The sequence below is a fragment of the Helicoverpa armigera genome, chromosome 5 (assembly GCF_030705265.1).
Source record: "Helicoverpa armigera isolate CAAS_96S chromosome 5, ASM3070526v1, whole genome shotgun sequence".
In the NCBI taxonomy this organism is placed as follows: domain Eukaryota; kingdom Metazoa; phylum Arthropoda; class Insecta; order Lepidoptera; family Noctuidae; genus Helicoverpa; species Helicoverpa armigera.
The window spans coordinates 9,170,480-9,185,313 of NC_087124.1; the positions used below are offsets into that span (position 1 = coordinate 9,170,480).

At 35.4% G+C, this 14,834-nt stretch overlaps 2 protein-coding genes and 1 long non-coding RNA gene across 5 annotated transcripts; 2 read left to right on the forward strand and 1 right to left on the reverse strand.

The window, feature by feature from the left end:
- The first annotated feature begins 49 nt into the window (after positions 1-49).
- On the forward strand, positions 50-4,246 carry LOC110382810 (cyclic GMP-AMP synthase-like receptor). 2 transcript variants are annotated; one of them, XM_021343508.3, is made up of 4 exons: positions 50-351; positions 504-668; positions 976-1,112; positions 2,702-2,915. In XM_021343508.3, the coding sequence occupies exons 1-3, from the start codon at positions 201-203 to the stop codon at positions 1,110-1,112; spliced, it is 453 nt and encodes a 150-aa protein (XP_021199183.3). In that variant the 5' UTR covers positions 50-200; the 3' UTR covers positions 2,702-2,915. The 2 variants fall into 2 exon arrangements, with proteins under 2 accessions (XP_021199183.3, XP_021199181.3); XM_021343506.3 differs by lacking the exons at positions 50-351; positions 504-668; positions 976-1,112 and adding an exon at positions 1,708-1,926 and having other exon boundaries at positions 2,702-4,246.
- Positions 4,247-7,140: 2,894 nt separating this feature from the next.
- LOC110382809 (transcription factor Clamp) lies at positions 7,141-14,805 on the forward strand. 2 transcript variants are annotated; one of them, XM_021343502.3, is made up of 11 exons: positions 7,141-7,299; positions 7,642-7,834; positions 8,268-8,577; positions 8,725-8,850; positions 9,756-9,899; positions 10,044-10,190; positions 10,675-10,978; positions 11,076-11,166; positions 11,608-11,684; positions 13,744-13,901; positions 13,981-14,805. In XM_021343502.3, the coding sequence occupies exons 2-11, from the start codon at positions 7,700-7,702 to the stop codon at positions 14,112-14,114; spliced, it is 1,626 nt and encodes a 541-aa protein (XP_021199177.1). In that variant the 5' UTR covers positions 7,141-7,299; positions 7,642-7,699; the 3' UTR covers positions 14,115-14,805. The 2 variants fall into 2 exon arrangements, with proteins under 2 accessions (XP_021199177.1, XP_021199180.1); XM_021343505.3 differs by having other exon boundaries at positions 7,144-7,309.
- Positions 12,362-13,249, reverse strand: LOC135116926 (uncharacterized). Its single transcript, XR_010276503.1, has 2 exons — positions 12,764-13,249; positions 12,362-12,569 (listed from the first exon to the last, which is right to left on the reverse strand). It is a non-coding gene; the product is annotated as an uncharacterized LOC135116926 (long non-coding RNA).
- Positions 14,806-14,834: the final 29 nt, after the last annotated feature.

The following is a 14,834-nucleotide window of genomic DNA, read 5'->3' on the forward strand; positions in this document are numbered from 1 at the left end:
CACTCCACCACTGACACTGACAACCTCCCACAGTCCCACCAACCACCATTACCAACCAAAAGAAAAAAACAACAATATGTCAATTGTCTATAACCTCAAATTGCGTTGTAATATTTATTTATTTGTATTTTTGAATTACCTAATTAATTCGGCTAAGACCTAGACTTGACTAGAAACATAATTGATTGAGCTATAAAAACATGAATGAAGAAGTAACTGACTCGGAAGAAGAGTTTTTGGTTTATGCCGAGCTAGAAGATGCAGTGAATATTGAAAAGTATCGCTCAGTACATGTTCTGGGAGTTAATGGAAAAAATCCAATCATTCAAATGGATGATACGTTTTTTACAGGTACTACACTCACTCATGTACTTTATAATATAAGTAAAGACAAAAGAATCACTCACACAAACAGAAGTTCCACTTAATTTTATAAGTTCACAACAATTATATTTTATAATCTTGAAACTCCAGTACTTAATATGGTTTTTGCTTTTAATCAGGAAAATATGAAAATGCTTTGGGCACCTACATGTTTTTTGAAGAAGATTTAGATGCAAAATCTGAGGATCCTTTATTTGATAAGCTGCCTGAAAAGAATTTGAAGTATGTCTGCAAGACGAGAAAGTTGTTGAGCATGGAACATGCATATGTTACTCCAAAAGAAGGTATTATCATCATCATCATCATTCTGCCTTGCCATCCTTATATACTTGGGGTTGCACAGCACGTTCTCTCGTTCCTAACTCTTCTATCTGTTGTCACCTCCCAAGTAACATTATTTCGAGCTATATTGACTTTCACACAATCCATCCATCATTCCAGTTTCATGTCCATTAAGTACTCACAATGTGACTTAAAGGAAAAAAACTTGTTTACTTTTGCTTTGCACTTTTCCTGTTTATGAAAAACTATGTATTCTGCCAGCCATAATTTCTAACCAAGAAATGACTTATTGAGTTATTTCCTCCACAGGGCATGATCTTCAAAACCCAAAGCAAGAAGTTGATGAGAGCATAGAACCAGTAAATTTTGAGACATTACAAGAGGCCATTGATAATTTCAAGACACGATTTGAATCCGAGTCAGTCTCTGAAGTAACTGAATCATAGGTAGGTAATTGGATATTTGACCTATGCTGCACACATCTGATATATTGGTATGGAAAAGTTTACTTTCAATCACAAAAAAAAAACACTGAAGTAGCGTTAATATTTGAAAATATGGATATCACAGTCAACTGGTGGAAATAGCCATTCAATCATACAGCTGGCTTTTTAACGTAATAATACCATTAATCAAACATTCTAGAGCATGTTAATATCTACTGTTCCATTTGTCTTCACTTTGAAAATAGTCAGCTACAAATAACTTACATGTTAGGAGAAAATATCATAAATAATCACAACACTTTATATTTTACACCATATTGAAAACAAAAGAAAATAGCAATCACTTCTTACATTTATTCTATTTCAAGCACACTGTTCACTGAAAGAAAAACTATTTACAAATACAATCCATAGAGCTAAAATGACCACTATGTAGGTATTTCCCCATAGTTATCATACCTACATATGTATAACACGAACTACCAATGACATCCTTCATCCTTTTTAGTAACTTTGTAACACTTCGGTAATACGGGGATTTCCCGCAAACAAAAGTCGTGAAGTTGGCACTATCGCGTTTACGAGAGAAGAGGCTCGTAGATATAATTACTTTAGTGTTGTGTTTATGTTACGCCCGCGTGGTCGCTATTCGTTTATTACCCGCACGGCAAAATTCGTAATTCTACATAATATTATTATACTCTTTCATACTAGCTATTTATAACCTTTGCTGAGTCAATAGTGGGTTTATTTTTATCTAGGTTTTCTCAACTGGCTCATTTAACCTTGTGAATTGTGACTTTGGTCAGAGTAGGTGAGTAGTCCATATAAAGTTCTTCAAAAACATAAATGTAATTTAGGAGCCAAGTAAAAATAATCTGTGAGTACCAAGTTAGGTATTTGAACTTTTGAAGTGAACCAAATAAATGTTAGTTTGAAGTGAAGTGTGTTATTTAGGGTTAACTCCCTGCTAGCGTAAAAGTCGAATGCACTGAGACGCACAAATGAATGCACACAAATTCTCGAAACTTCTTTTTACTTAAGGGAAGTTTATCCGTCAAGATGTACGTAGGTACCTGAGTACCATAGCACTGTGTAACTGAATACCTACAGCAACAAAATAGGCCACAAATAAGGCTCTTTTGTATCAATTTGTATACCTAAAATATCTTGTTGTTTTACTAGTTCAATCGCTTTATCTTCCCTATGACATCCTTTGTGTGATAATTTATCAGAGAAAAACTAATGTTAGCAGATAAAAAAGCGTCATATTTTAGCTTGCATAAGTGATTTACTTAGGACCTTGTAAAAATTATTATAAATACATTTCCATTATCATTGCCTACTTTGTCTATGTTTAATTTCCCGTGATAAAAATGCATTGAGTTGAGTAGGTACACAATTTATTTACTTGGAGTATGAATAGAATACCTACCTTACTGAAATAAACGTAACTTAAATGTAAAAAATAAAACTTTATTGAAGTAGTACCTAATCGTACTTTAAAGCTGGGACTATTTTTTGCTGAGAAATGTCTAATTAACTAGGAAAGACTGACTTCTTACATACTTTTACATATTTTGCTTCAGAAACATGACGGACAGTGAGAGTAGCCGTCGCGGTCAGCTTCACAATCACCGAGTAAAGATGGAGAAAATCTTCCAGCAGGTGACCAGAAGACATGTGCGAATCAAACGGAGAGAAAGAAGGGACAATAACTCTGTTCTTAATAAAGTGCTGCAGGAATTCTTGAATATAATGCGTAAATGTGATAGCTTATTCAGTAGCATGAACCCAAAGTTAGAATATTTAGGAAGCTACTTTGATGGAATGCGCGTCGGCCAACCAACAGAATACGATATAAATGTTATTCTAACTTTTCACGTTAACTATAGTAAAATTGAATTAGATGCCCGTGACAACCAAAATGGTTACACGAGTATAATAATGCCTGAAGAGTTTCGCAGACTATCAAAAACCCCAGCTACCGCCATTAAAGGCTTCAAAAAGACTGAAATCTGGTGCGACCGATCACATCGTCTTTTGGTAACTGGTTTCAGATCCTGGATGCAAAGCGTAGTAGACGCCGCGCTCGATACATTACCGCAAGAAGATGGCAAAAGAATTTTAAAAGTACAAAATAAATACTTCAAGATATTATACAAGATGTCTGGCCCTGCTAATACTATCAAGATATATGTGGAGGACGATTATGTTATAGATGTCGATTTAGTACCAACTTTAGCCTTTGAACTTCCTAAGAAACCTTTTAATTCCAAAATAGATTTCAACAAAGTCAAGCAGACAAAAAAAGCTCATTATTTTGCAGTACCAAAGCCGAGTGATACTAATTTTAGCTGGAGGTTGGCTTTTCCCTATCAGGAAAGATATTATACGGACAATACTAACAACCTTAAAGGTGCATTGAAACTCTTGAAACTATTTAGAGATGTCCAAGGATTTAATAAGTTAGCTAGTTATTTCATAAAGACATTATTTTTATGGGAAGTTGTAGAAAACGATGATAAATTTTGGTCAAAGAATTCTTTAACATTTTTGGTAATTCACATGTTAAAAAAATTAAGGGACGCCTTGGCATTGGGAATTATTAAGAACTTTTGGTGCTCTGATCACAATCTCCTAGAGAAAATAAAAAAAGAAACATGTCAAAATTGGAGTAATCGAATTTCTAATATAGTTGATGATATCGAAAGAAATGTCGCTGATCCATACATTGTATTGAAGTACTTTGTCGCTTCATATGAACTTAATAGATCATCCTCCGAGCCTTTTTCCCAAACTATGTTGGGGTCGGCTTCCAGTGCATATGAACTTAATAGATATTAGAAAAATATGACTACCCTCCAGCTTGCGATCTATATAACATTATTATGTTGAATTTAATTAGATAATTAATTTATTAAAATGTACCTCTACGGTATTAGTGTTAGTAAAATAATTATGATTAATTTAACCAATAGTTACTTTATCTACTGATTTATGTATTTAAGACTAGAATAATTAGACTTAACTTTTATGAAGCAACTCTGTCTCTAGTAAGTTAAATCGTTGTAAGATGATAAGTTGTACTACATTATTGATTAGTAAATATACCTATACTTTTATAAACACAATTTACTTACTTAATACCCCTTGGTTGGACTGGTATCAGACTTACTGGGGCCCGATTCTCCTAATTTTACTTAAGCGACATACGATTCACGTTCGACTGCGATCCAATCCCGACTCGATTATGATTGAAATATGTGGCATTCCGATATTTTTTCTTTGAAATTCGATGCGATTCGATTTCTATTCGATTTTGACATTATTAACTTAGGAGAATCGGGCCCCTGGCTTCTGACTACCCGTAACGACTGCCAATGATGTTCTATGACAGCCGGGACCTACAGTTTAACGTGCCATCCGAAACACAGTCAATAATGGTGTCTAAGATATACTTAGAAAGTACATACAAACTTAGAAAAATTGCATTGGTACTTGTCTGGAATCGAACCCGCGCCCGGTCGATCACCATAAACAGCAGAAGAAACTGCGCTAAAGTATTGAGTTTATTTTAAACTCGAGTTCCTGCTTTTTAGTATTTCATATCGAACCGCATTGATTTCAGTGATAAACAGATATAATCGTAAACTAAACGAACAAGAGAGATATTCATATAGTAACTCATCCCGTGCGAACTATTGCCCTTACCGGGAGAAAATAAAGCCTGCTACCTAAGGGTAAGGGATGATTTATATAAGGCCAGGCCGTGTCCAGGGCGTGCCGTGTACGTGACTCGTACGGGGCACGGATGTGAAACGTTACATACATTTTGTATGACGAGCATCGTTTGTGGCCCGGACGGGCCACGGCCGGGCTGTGTCCGGGCTTTTACTTCATACAAAATGTATGTAACGTTTCACATCCGTGCCCCGTACGAGCCACGTACATGGCACGCCCCGGACACGGCACGGCACGGCCCGGCCTAATATAAATCAACCCTAAGTACCTATATAGCTTTCTATGAAAGATTTTTTCAAGTCAGTTTAGTAATTTCGGAGCTTTTACGGTACAAACAAACAAAAACAATGCTTCCTCTTTTTTATGTAAGTACTAATATTGATTTACTAATAATATTTTTGTAGAATTGTAAATATATCATTTAGGCCAATTTTTATTAGTACAGAGAAATTCGAAAACTAACAGGAATAGAGTCATTACCGTATTCTTACCAAACCTTATGGCAGCACTAGCGACCCGCTCCGGCTTCGTACGGGGTAAGAATATTTCCCCACTATTTATTGTATGGTGTTTTAAATATTATAAACCTCAGTGGCGGATTTACAAATTTACCGCTAGTAGGCCATTCAATTTTTGCCGCCCCTAATGATTGTGAACTTAATGATATTTCTGTCAGTTACTAGATTATTTTTGCAATCCGCTATGTAACGAAGAGTTTAATGTTGACCTAACAAGTTTATCTGTCAGCGACTTTAAACGTAAAACCTCTGTAACTTTTAAACGGCTCTAAACTAAATTGAAATCGGTTCATTCGTTCGGGTACTATGATGAGTGGCGTACAATGCGGCCATCGGGTGGCACCCGGGGCGGCGTACCTATTGAGCACCCCCCAAAAAAAAACGACACAATATAATCACGGACTAAAATTGTAATTGAGGTACTTAAAATCGTGTAGAAATCATTCATGGTGCTTTTTGCAAGGTTTAACATAAAGAAACCGGAGTCATACCACTGCAAAGTTATAAAGCGCTAGCAAGTTTTATAAAAACCAGTGGCAAGTAAAAAAGCCGCGAGAGCAGCGAGCGCAAAATTTTTAAGTTTTAGAACAGTAAAGTACCAAAACGAGTTTATAAAACCGGCCTAAAGTGAAAAAGTCACGAGCGTAGCGAGCGCGAAATTTTTTAGTTTTGGGACACAAACATACCCAAACAAGTGTGAAAAAAAACCTCTGTAAAGAGAAGAAGCCGCGAGCGTAGCGAGCGCGAAATTTGTGATTTTTGGGATGCAATGATATCTAAAGAAATTAGAAAAAAGTAACTGTCAAGTGAAAGGCGAAATTTTTAAGTCTTGGAACACAAAAATACTCAAACAAGTTTGAAAAAAACCAACGTAAAGTGAAAAAGTTGCGAGCACAGCGAGCCCGAAATTTTTTGAGTTTTGGGACACAAAAGCGAAATTATTTGGGACACAAAAGTCCTCCATCTCCTGAACAGCTTAGCAATCGTCAGCGTAGAGCGTCAGCAGAGAGTATATAATCACTACGTTTTAAGCGTCAGTTGTGTTTGCTACTTCAGTGCTATAACTTTTTGTTAGATTTGACTCAAAGAGCGCAGAAATGATGAACCGCGAGCGAAGCGAGCGGATCTTTCAATTTATTTTTATTGAAACGCTATTGGAATATTTTAAAATTCATGATCACATAAACCTAAGCATATATTACAGCGCGTTTATTAATCGTTTATTTATATGGATTGTGTACTCGTATAATTATAAAAAAAAAACTGTAAAAAAATTAGCAAAATTTGCCGCCCCTCTAAATCTGCCGCCATAGGCACTGGCCTACTTGGCCTATTGGTAAATCCGCCACTGATAAACCTTCATCTTCCATCACTTTATCTATTTAAAAAACCGCTTGAAAGAGTTTTGAAGATTTAAGCGAGGGGAAAGGGACAACAGGACAGAAAAAGCGGATTTGTTTTATGTAGTGAAGAACCATTTCAGTTATTATCTGCGAGTGGCAGGGGTGAGCGAAAGGCGGTATCACTAGAACGTGTTTCAAATGTGTTATGTTATGAGCCGTCATATAGAGTTGGTCGAAAACTAGGGTTCTCAATGACTTCAAAAATAACAGCAAGATCAATAAGGACGAATGTAATTTTATACTTTTAATTTTTATCGAGGCCTAGTTCATAAATAACGTTTTTTGTGCTGGCAATAGTTTCGATCACTTCTATACTCTATTGCTTGCCCCTCCCACCGCCACCGCACACCCCTCAACCCTTGAAATAGCCGCCATTTTATTTGTATTGTATCGCCATTTCATTTCTTTCGTGAGATGGAGAATTGAGCAAGAAAGTGAGACAGAAATAAAATAATCTGAATCCTGTTGCAATTAATAAGCTTTCCAAATTACTTTAAAGTAATCTTTGAAAGTTATAATCAGGTTAGCATTTGTGAGTTTTGCCTTATCATTTCCTGTTCAATTTTTTTAATTCTAATCGTGACCGCGTCTCACCTCTTGTTCGAGTACAATGGCGTCCGTCGGTCCGTTTACTCGTAGCGCGTATGGATATTCCGTCATCCTTTTCTTGCATATATCGACTATTCAGGAGACACTGCCTTTCTACGAATGATCTTTTTACGAGTAGAGTAGACTGATAAGAAATATTCCCCGTTACCTTCGCACTTTGTGTTTGAGTTTCTCTTTCACATACAATCAACCGCGCTTTTGACAAACGCGTAATGATGAATTTAAACATAAAATGTATTATTTATGTTCTAACAGATATTTATACGATGTGCAGCTGATTGAAAGTGTGTGATGAAATAATTGTTGTGTCGATATGTTCACTACGAACACAGTACAAACCGGCACAGTGCCGACGCTGCAATATCAAGAGCATCCGACTCAAAAGTCTCAAGGCAAAAACATTGAAAACGTTCAGCAAAAGAATGCTCAACAAACTCAACAACAACAGGTACATAAATATATTTTGTATTTGTATACATAACCTAAACATCTCTCTGTATATAACACACTGAACATCTACCAATTCTAAGAATGTTTTGAAACAGTTTTCTGGCACACATTACATTCCAAAAATCGATTGTAAAACATTCCAATTGTGCCATAGTCGTAAATATTATGGCTAGCAAACAAAGACACTTCATAGCTATGTTGTTGCTTCTGCATATTATAAAACTCAAAAGCTGATCAATGTAAAATGCTTATAGCTCTTTCACTCAATCATAATTTCAGAGAAAATGCTTTATGATGCTTATGATGTGTTAGGAAGTAAAGCTAAGTTCATTCACCCTTTTGAATGTGTTTGTGTCCCCTTTATTTCTAATTTATAGTTCAAATAATCTGTTTGAACATGCTTTCTAAATCTAATTTGTTTGCTATTACAGGAATTTCCAACATTTTGTTATACAACTAATGTCAACATGATTGGCAAACTTGGGACAGGCACGACAACCGGAGCTGGTAACGTCACCAGCGGAGTAAACATAACACAGCTTACTACAAGCGACGATAAGACTTGCTACATAGCCCAGCCATTTTCCTACAACTATGCATTAGTGAATCAAATGCAAATCGCTCCAAATGGAATACAGAATACAATATCCAATATTAGCTTCAAATGCGATGTTTGTGGTCTCATGTTTGGGCACCTCACTCTTCTTAATGCTCATAAAAGGATACATGCTCAAGACACAGGTAATTATTCAGAACTCTTTATTTTTATGTAATAACAACTATAATGCTATATAATTTAACAATAAAAATATCAGCAACATCAAATGTTAAAGAATTACACGGTATTTCACTTTGTATTTTTAATAAGAGACTTCTATTTGATTACAGATAGCAATATCACAGTGGTAGCAACGGGTGTAAGTGCTGGCAATGATGTTGCCATGCCGCCGCACATTCAGATCCTCTCCTCTGATCCCACTGAGCAGCAACAACACCATGTACAAATTCAAGACAGTTAGTTGCATTGATTACTCTTAACTTTTTTTAATAGGGTTCCGTAGCCAAAATGGCAAAAACGGAACCCTTATAGTTTCGTCATGTCCGTCTGTCCGTCTGTCCGTCTGTCACAGCCGATTTACTCGGAAACTATAAGTACTACAGTGATGAAATTTGATGGGAATATGTGTTGTATGAACCGCTACAAAAATATGACACTAAATAGTAAAAGAATTGGGGTGGGGCCCCATACATGTAACTGAGGGATGAAATTTTTTTTCGATGTACATACCTGTGGGGTATCAATGGAAAGGTCTTTTAAAATGATATAAAGTTTTCTAAAAAACATTTTTCTTAAAGTGAACGGTTTTTGAGATATCAGCTCTCAAAGTCGTAAAAAGTATGTCCCCCCCCCTCTATTTTTATAACTACGGGGTATAAAATTCTAAAAAAAATAGAGGTGATGCATGCTAATTAACTCTTTCAACGATTTTTGGTTTGATCAAAGTATCTCTTATAGTTTTTGAGATAGGTTGATTTAACTGTAATTTACGGAACCCTTCGTGCACGAGTCCGACTCGCACTTGGCCGGTTTTTACATTGGCCATAAGGATGCTGGATAGTCAATGGCCTTTTTTTTTATTGACGTCAAAAATTATCAAATCATCCCCTCCCAGTGTGGGTTAGCAGTGGACTAAAAACTGTTGTGTTCCGTCGTTGGCCTTTTATGTACCAGGGCCGCGGTATCTCTTTCGAACAACCCGCAGCATTGTCAATGGCCTGTCAAGCTGCTTTTGGATATTATAATATCAATCATATCTATAAATGATTTTTTATTGCTATTTACTAAAAATATACGGTTTGACTTTTATTGGCTATATTTGAGGTTGAGGATATCATTAACAATCTTGTTTATGTTGCAGCTAAACCAGTCATAATAGAAAAAATCCAGAAATGTATTACTTGTGGTGGACCCATTGCCAACAACCCCAAAAGAAAGGGGCCTAAATTAATACGCTGTGAAAACTGTATTATACAGGATACTGTAGATCAAAGAAATAACCAATGTAAGTATTGATAAATGTTTTGTTTAGAAAAGAAGAAAAATCTTTCTTTTTATATAATTTTGTTAAATAATTTTCCTTTCACTCAATAGAAATGGTAGTAAGCAAAGGTATATTTTTATTAATGTACACAATTTATTTTGGCAGTGAATGCAACTCAAATATTTGTAGCAGCGGAAGACAATGTTAAGTTTGAAGTGACCGGGGTAAGCACCGTGCAACCAGCAGCGGATCCACTTTCAACCACCCAGACTAATCAACAGACGCAACAACAACAACAGCAACAGAAACCTTGTGAGTACAGTTTAGTAGTATTTATTTATTCATACTTTATGCACAATGTAAAATGGCGGACTTAACGCCTTGGCGGTCTCTGCCGGTCTGACTTAGTAAGCATTGTCCTGCTTATGATGTATAGAGTTTTCTAGAATTCAAAGTTTTTAACACACTTTTATTAGGTTGACCTGTAATGTAACTACTATGGTAAATAATCTTACCATCTTCCAAGGATTGTAGTTTCATGAATATTTCCAGCTGTATGTAGTTCTGAGGACAATATGGTATTGTTGAACTGATCTGACTATGGTAATGATCTGGAACCTCATGATGGAACATTGTATCATAGCTGTGTTTGAACTTGTTAGATTATTATTGTAATGACCTTTCAACACTATAAGTGTGCATTTGTAAAAGCGTGTTTTTCTAGTGTTTTTAATCTATTCGTTTATTATCTATCTATGTATAAGTCACGTTAAAAATTATGATGAATTAATTTCAGTACCTGGCCACCATCCTGTGAAAAGGAGAAACTTAGCATCAGTAACGAAATGTCAGAACTGCAATGGTTCGGGCATTATTTTTGTAGGTGGGAATAAGAATAAGTTAAATAATGCTAATTTGGACAAGCCATTCCACTGTAATATTTGTGGGGGCTCATTTGCCAGATATTCCTCATTATGGTCACATAAAAAGTTACATTCTGGTGAGAAGAACTTTAAATGTGGCATTTGTGGGATTGCATTTGCTAAGGCTGTTTATCTTAAGAATCATTCAAGAATACACACAGGAGAAAAACCATACAGGTATGAACACTATTATGTGCTATGTTATTGAACTGATGAAAAAAATATAGTAAGTTATGCCCATACTATTTACTTAAATGATATAATTTTCTTTTAGATGTAATACTTGTGGTATGCAGTTCTCACAGTCACCTCACTTGAAGAACCATGAAAGAACTCATTCAGGGGAGAAACCATATGTTTGTGAAGTAAGTTGTTTATATTTTTGGTTTTATTTGAGTCTCGAAGTTTGTATGTTCTTTCTAAGTATATCTTAGACACCAATAACTGTGTTTCGGATGGCACGTTAAACTGTAGGTCCCGGCTGTCATTGAACATCCTTGGCAGTCGTTACGGGTAGTCAGAAGCCAGTAAGTCTAACACCAGTCTAACCAAGGGGTATTGGATTGCCCAGTTGTAAAGCTCTGGTACTCAGCTGAATCCGGTTAGACTGGAAGCTGACCCCAATATAGTTGGGAAAAGGCTCAGTGGATGATGATACCAACAAGTGTAAACATTATGGTATGCATTGAAGTATTGAGTAATTATTCCTAAAATCTCAATCTAAACCACTAAGACGCAAGTGTAAGGTTGATACTACTTTATTAAAAGTTAAATGAAATGTACAATAACGTGTGTAATTTACTCAGGTCTGCGACAAGGGATTTGCGCGGCACGCTACATTATGGAATCATCGTCGCATACACACTGGGGAGAAGCCGTACAAGTAAGAACATTGCGTATTTATGTTAGCTCTTATAAAAAACATAGCTATTGAACAATGTCCCTCTTATTATAAAAACTGCCGCAAGTAGTGGTTTAAACCAGACTGAAGACGTCTTGGTTTGTTACGGTACTTACGATAGTCTTTACATCCTTATTACAAAACGTAGACTAAGAGAAGACTGATTAGTACTTCGATTTGTCTGTGTGTGTGTGTGTAGTTCAAATAATATCCACAGATTATAAGCAACAAATATTTAAATCATTCGTTCAATCGTTCCGAATTCTGTGCGCCGTTCCTTTTTACATTATTTTGTTAAGTCTATTTTGATGAAAAATTAATAACTATGATAATAAAAAAAATATCTCTGCAGTTGAAAATATTACTTTTTATTATTTAAAGGTAATTTTATATTTCTAGTATCTTTTAACGATATACACGATCCAATTATTCTCTTTTAAACAACTATCGAGTTTGCGCGTATAACGGAACGTCAGCGCGCGTATCCGAGTTATGTTTTGTTTTTAGGTTAGAAATAACTTGGATTATTTTCATCCCGATTTAAATTATTAAATAAGACGTTGTGCATCTAATTAGAACCTCTTCAAAATTAAGTGCACAATAACTTACACACAGAATATCGTGTGCATTAAATTACGAAAAGAAAATGAAACAACATAAAAGTACAAAATTATATTTTATTCCGATGTCTATTTATACAGTCAAACGCACTGATACATGTTGGACACTGTTCTTCATCACACAATCTTGTTCCCTTGCTCATCTTGGCATTTTTGTACCTACATTTTAGCAAGCTTCCAGTCTTTTACAAACATTGCATATTACTGGCAAAGATACGGCGTGCAAAACGCCAAAATAGTCTTGAATCTGTAAATAAACAGTAAACTGTATGATAATCTGATATATTTTCGAAGTTTCATCAAAATCCATGAGGTAGATAAACTACCTCATGGATTTTGATGAAACGTGGAACATAAACAAACATCCATAATAAAAACTTCGACTCTTATATAATTAATAGGATGTTTTGGCAACTTACTTGCCCTGTAAAGGCTACGTACCTTATGGCGAGCCCAGTTGAGCATCATAGGATCATCATGGATTATCATCATGCATTCAATTGACTATTATTTCGAAAAATATAAATCGATATTTATATCGAAAATTGTCGTCAGATAATTTGAAGAGATTTTGTCGATGACGCACACTGTTGGGTCCCCGGACACTCTCAATAGTATTCTAACACATCCAAGTATTCCAAATCACACATATTTATATCCACTTTCGTTTTTTTCATCACAAAACAAATAACCTCAAAAGTAAATAATGACGGAATTTGACGTTTGTCGACTAAGTACTGCAGTTAAACTAGGGGGCTCGATGGTTTATCTTTTGAACTACAGATAGTAATAGGACTTGCGATAAACTGCGTTTTGTAATAACGTTTTTTCAAGGTCGTACTTACAGCTGGATTAAAGGTAGTACAAAAGCCGATACTTATTTGATACCGCGTTTTATAATAAGAGGGTTTATGTTCTTTGCATCGAAATTATGCATCAAGTGTTTGATATTTTAAAAACACTGGTTCTTTGACTGAAACCCAACCCAGAGGTAGTTGGGAAAAAGCTCTGGAGATGACGATGTTTGATATTTTAAGGCATAAATATAATATCATATTCATGTGCTGCTATGTTCTTCTCATGTCTCTTGCTTATTAATTTGGAAATTGTGACCAATGTCACAATTTCCAAATTCAACTATTGAGTTGCCAGTCTTTTACTTTCTATTAAATTATATAATTTGATATATTTACACGCGCGACGGACGCGGGGAAAACCTCTCCACCAAAAGTTATCAAAATTGGGCCATCTTATTTCATTCAGTCACAATTTTTCGCTTTGATAATATCAGAGTGCTTTGACAATTAGAAATATGAGATTGTAGGTGTTGTGCTTATACTTATTTTTAACATACCAACATTCTCCAAAAAGATCCTGTATGTATTAAGTATTTTATTTAAAATTGTATTGTTTAAAAATAGATGTGGGACATGCGGATCAGCGTTCAGTCAAGCGGCTCACCTCAAGAACCATGCTAAAGTGCATTCCGGAGAGAAGCCCTTCAAGTGCGACATTTGCACGGCTGCCTTCGCGGATAGGTTCGCGCTCAAAAGGCATCGGGGGATTCACGACAAATATGGTATGCATAAAAATTGAATTCAATATGTTTCTAACAAAACATATCACAGCATATAAATAATCAAAAATTTCATTCATAGGACAAACAGCGCCTTTGCCTTCACGAATTCAACAAAATCAAGCAGAGCAACAACAACAACAAACTCAAAATAGTGAGCAGCAGAGCACACAACCAGCAGTAGAAGTGGAACACCATGGAGAACAGTCACTTTGAGTCGAGTCACTCTCAGTTTTAAGAGAATCCCACCATGTCAGTTGATTATGTTGTCTCTGGTGACCAAAAGACCATATTGTGATAATGATGCCCAACCTTGATTCAGTGGTGATTGAATATACAGTAGTATTTCTAATCCATTGTAGGCACTTTTTACTATTGCAATCGCAGCGGCATTAATGACTTACGTATTTGTGTTCATTTAAAGTTGGTGTTCAGTTATCAATTTTTGACTTCATAAGATTATCATTATCAAAAACAAATTAGCCTATTAAAATTATTGGCTGTGGAATGCAACATAGTATTTCTTTTCAATCTCTCTGTATTTTCTGTAATTTTAATTTACATCATGGTATTGTAAATAAATGAATTCAGGTGCGTCACGAAGCCTATGTGATTTAGTATTTTAGCATATCTAATGAGGAGTATAAGTTTTTTTTATTTATAGGAAGTGGATGGGGTGAACTTACTTATATTAGAAGCAATACTTTTTATAGGTAAAAGGTTCTCTGCAATACAATATTCAGTATAGCTGCTAAACAATTATTGTTTATTTTTGTATAGATAACATCGAGTAAAATTGTAGTAAGTACAGCTCATCCAGAAGCACCCGCATCATAGTGATGCGTTTTGTAAGTTAAACCTGGAATTTTTTAATTATGGAATATACATAGTAAATTTTTTGTCTAAATCACGTCGTTTTGATTTTATTGCTACTAC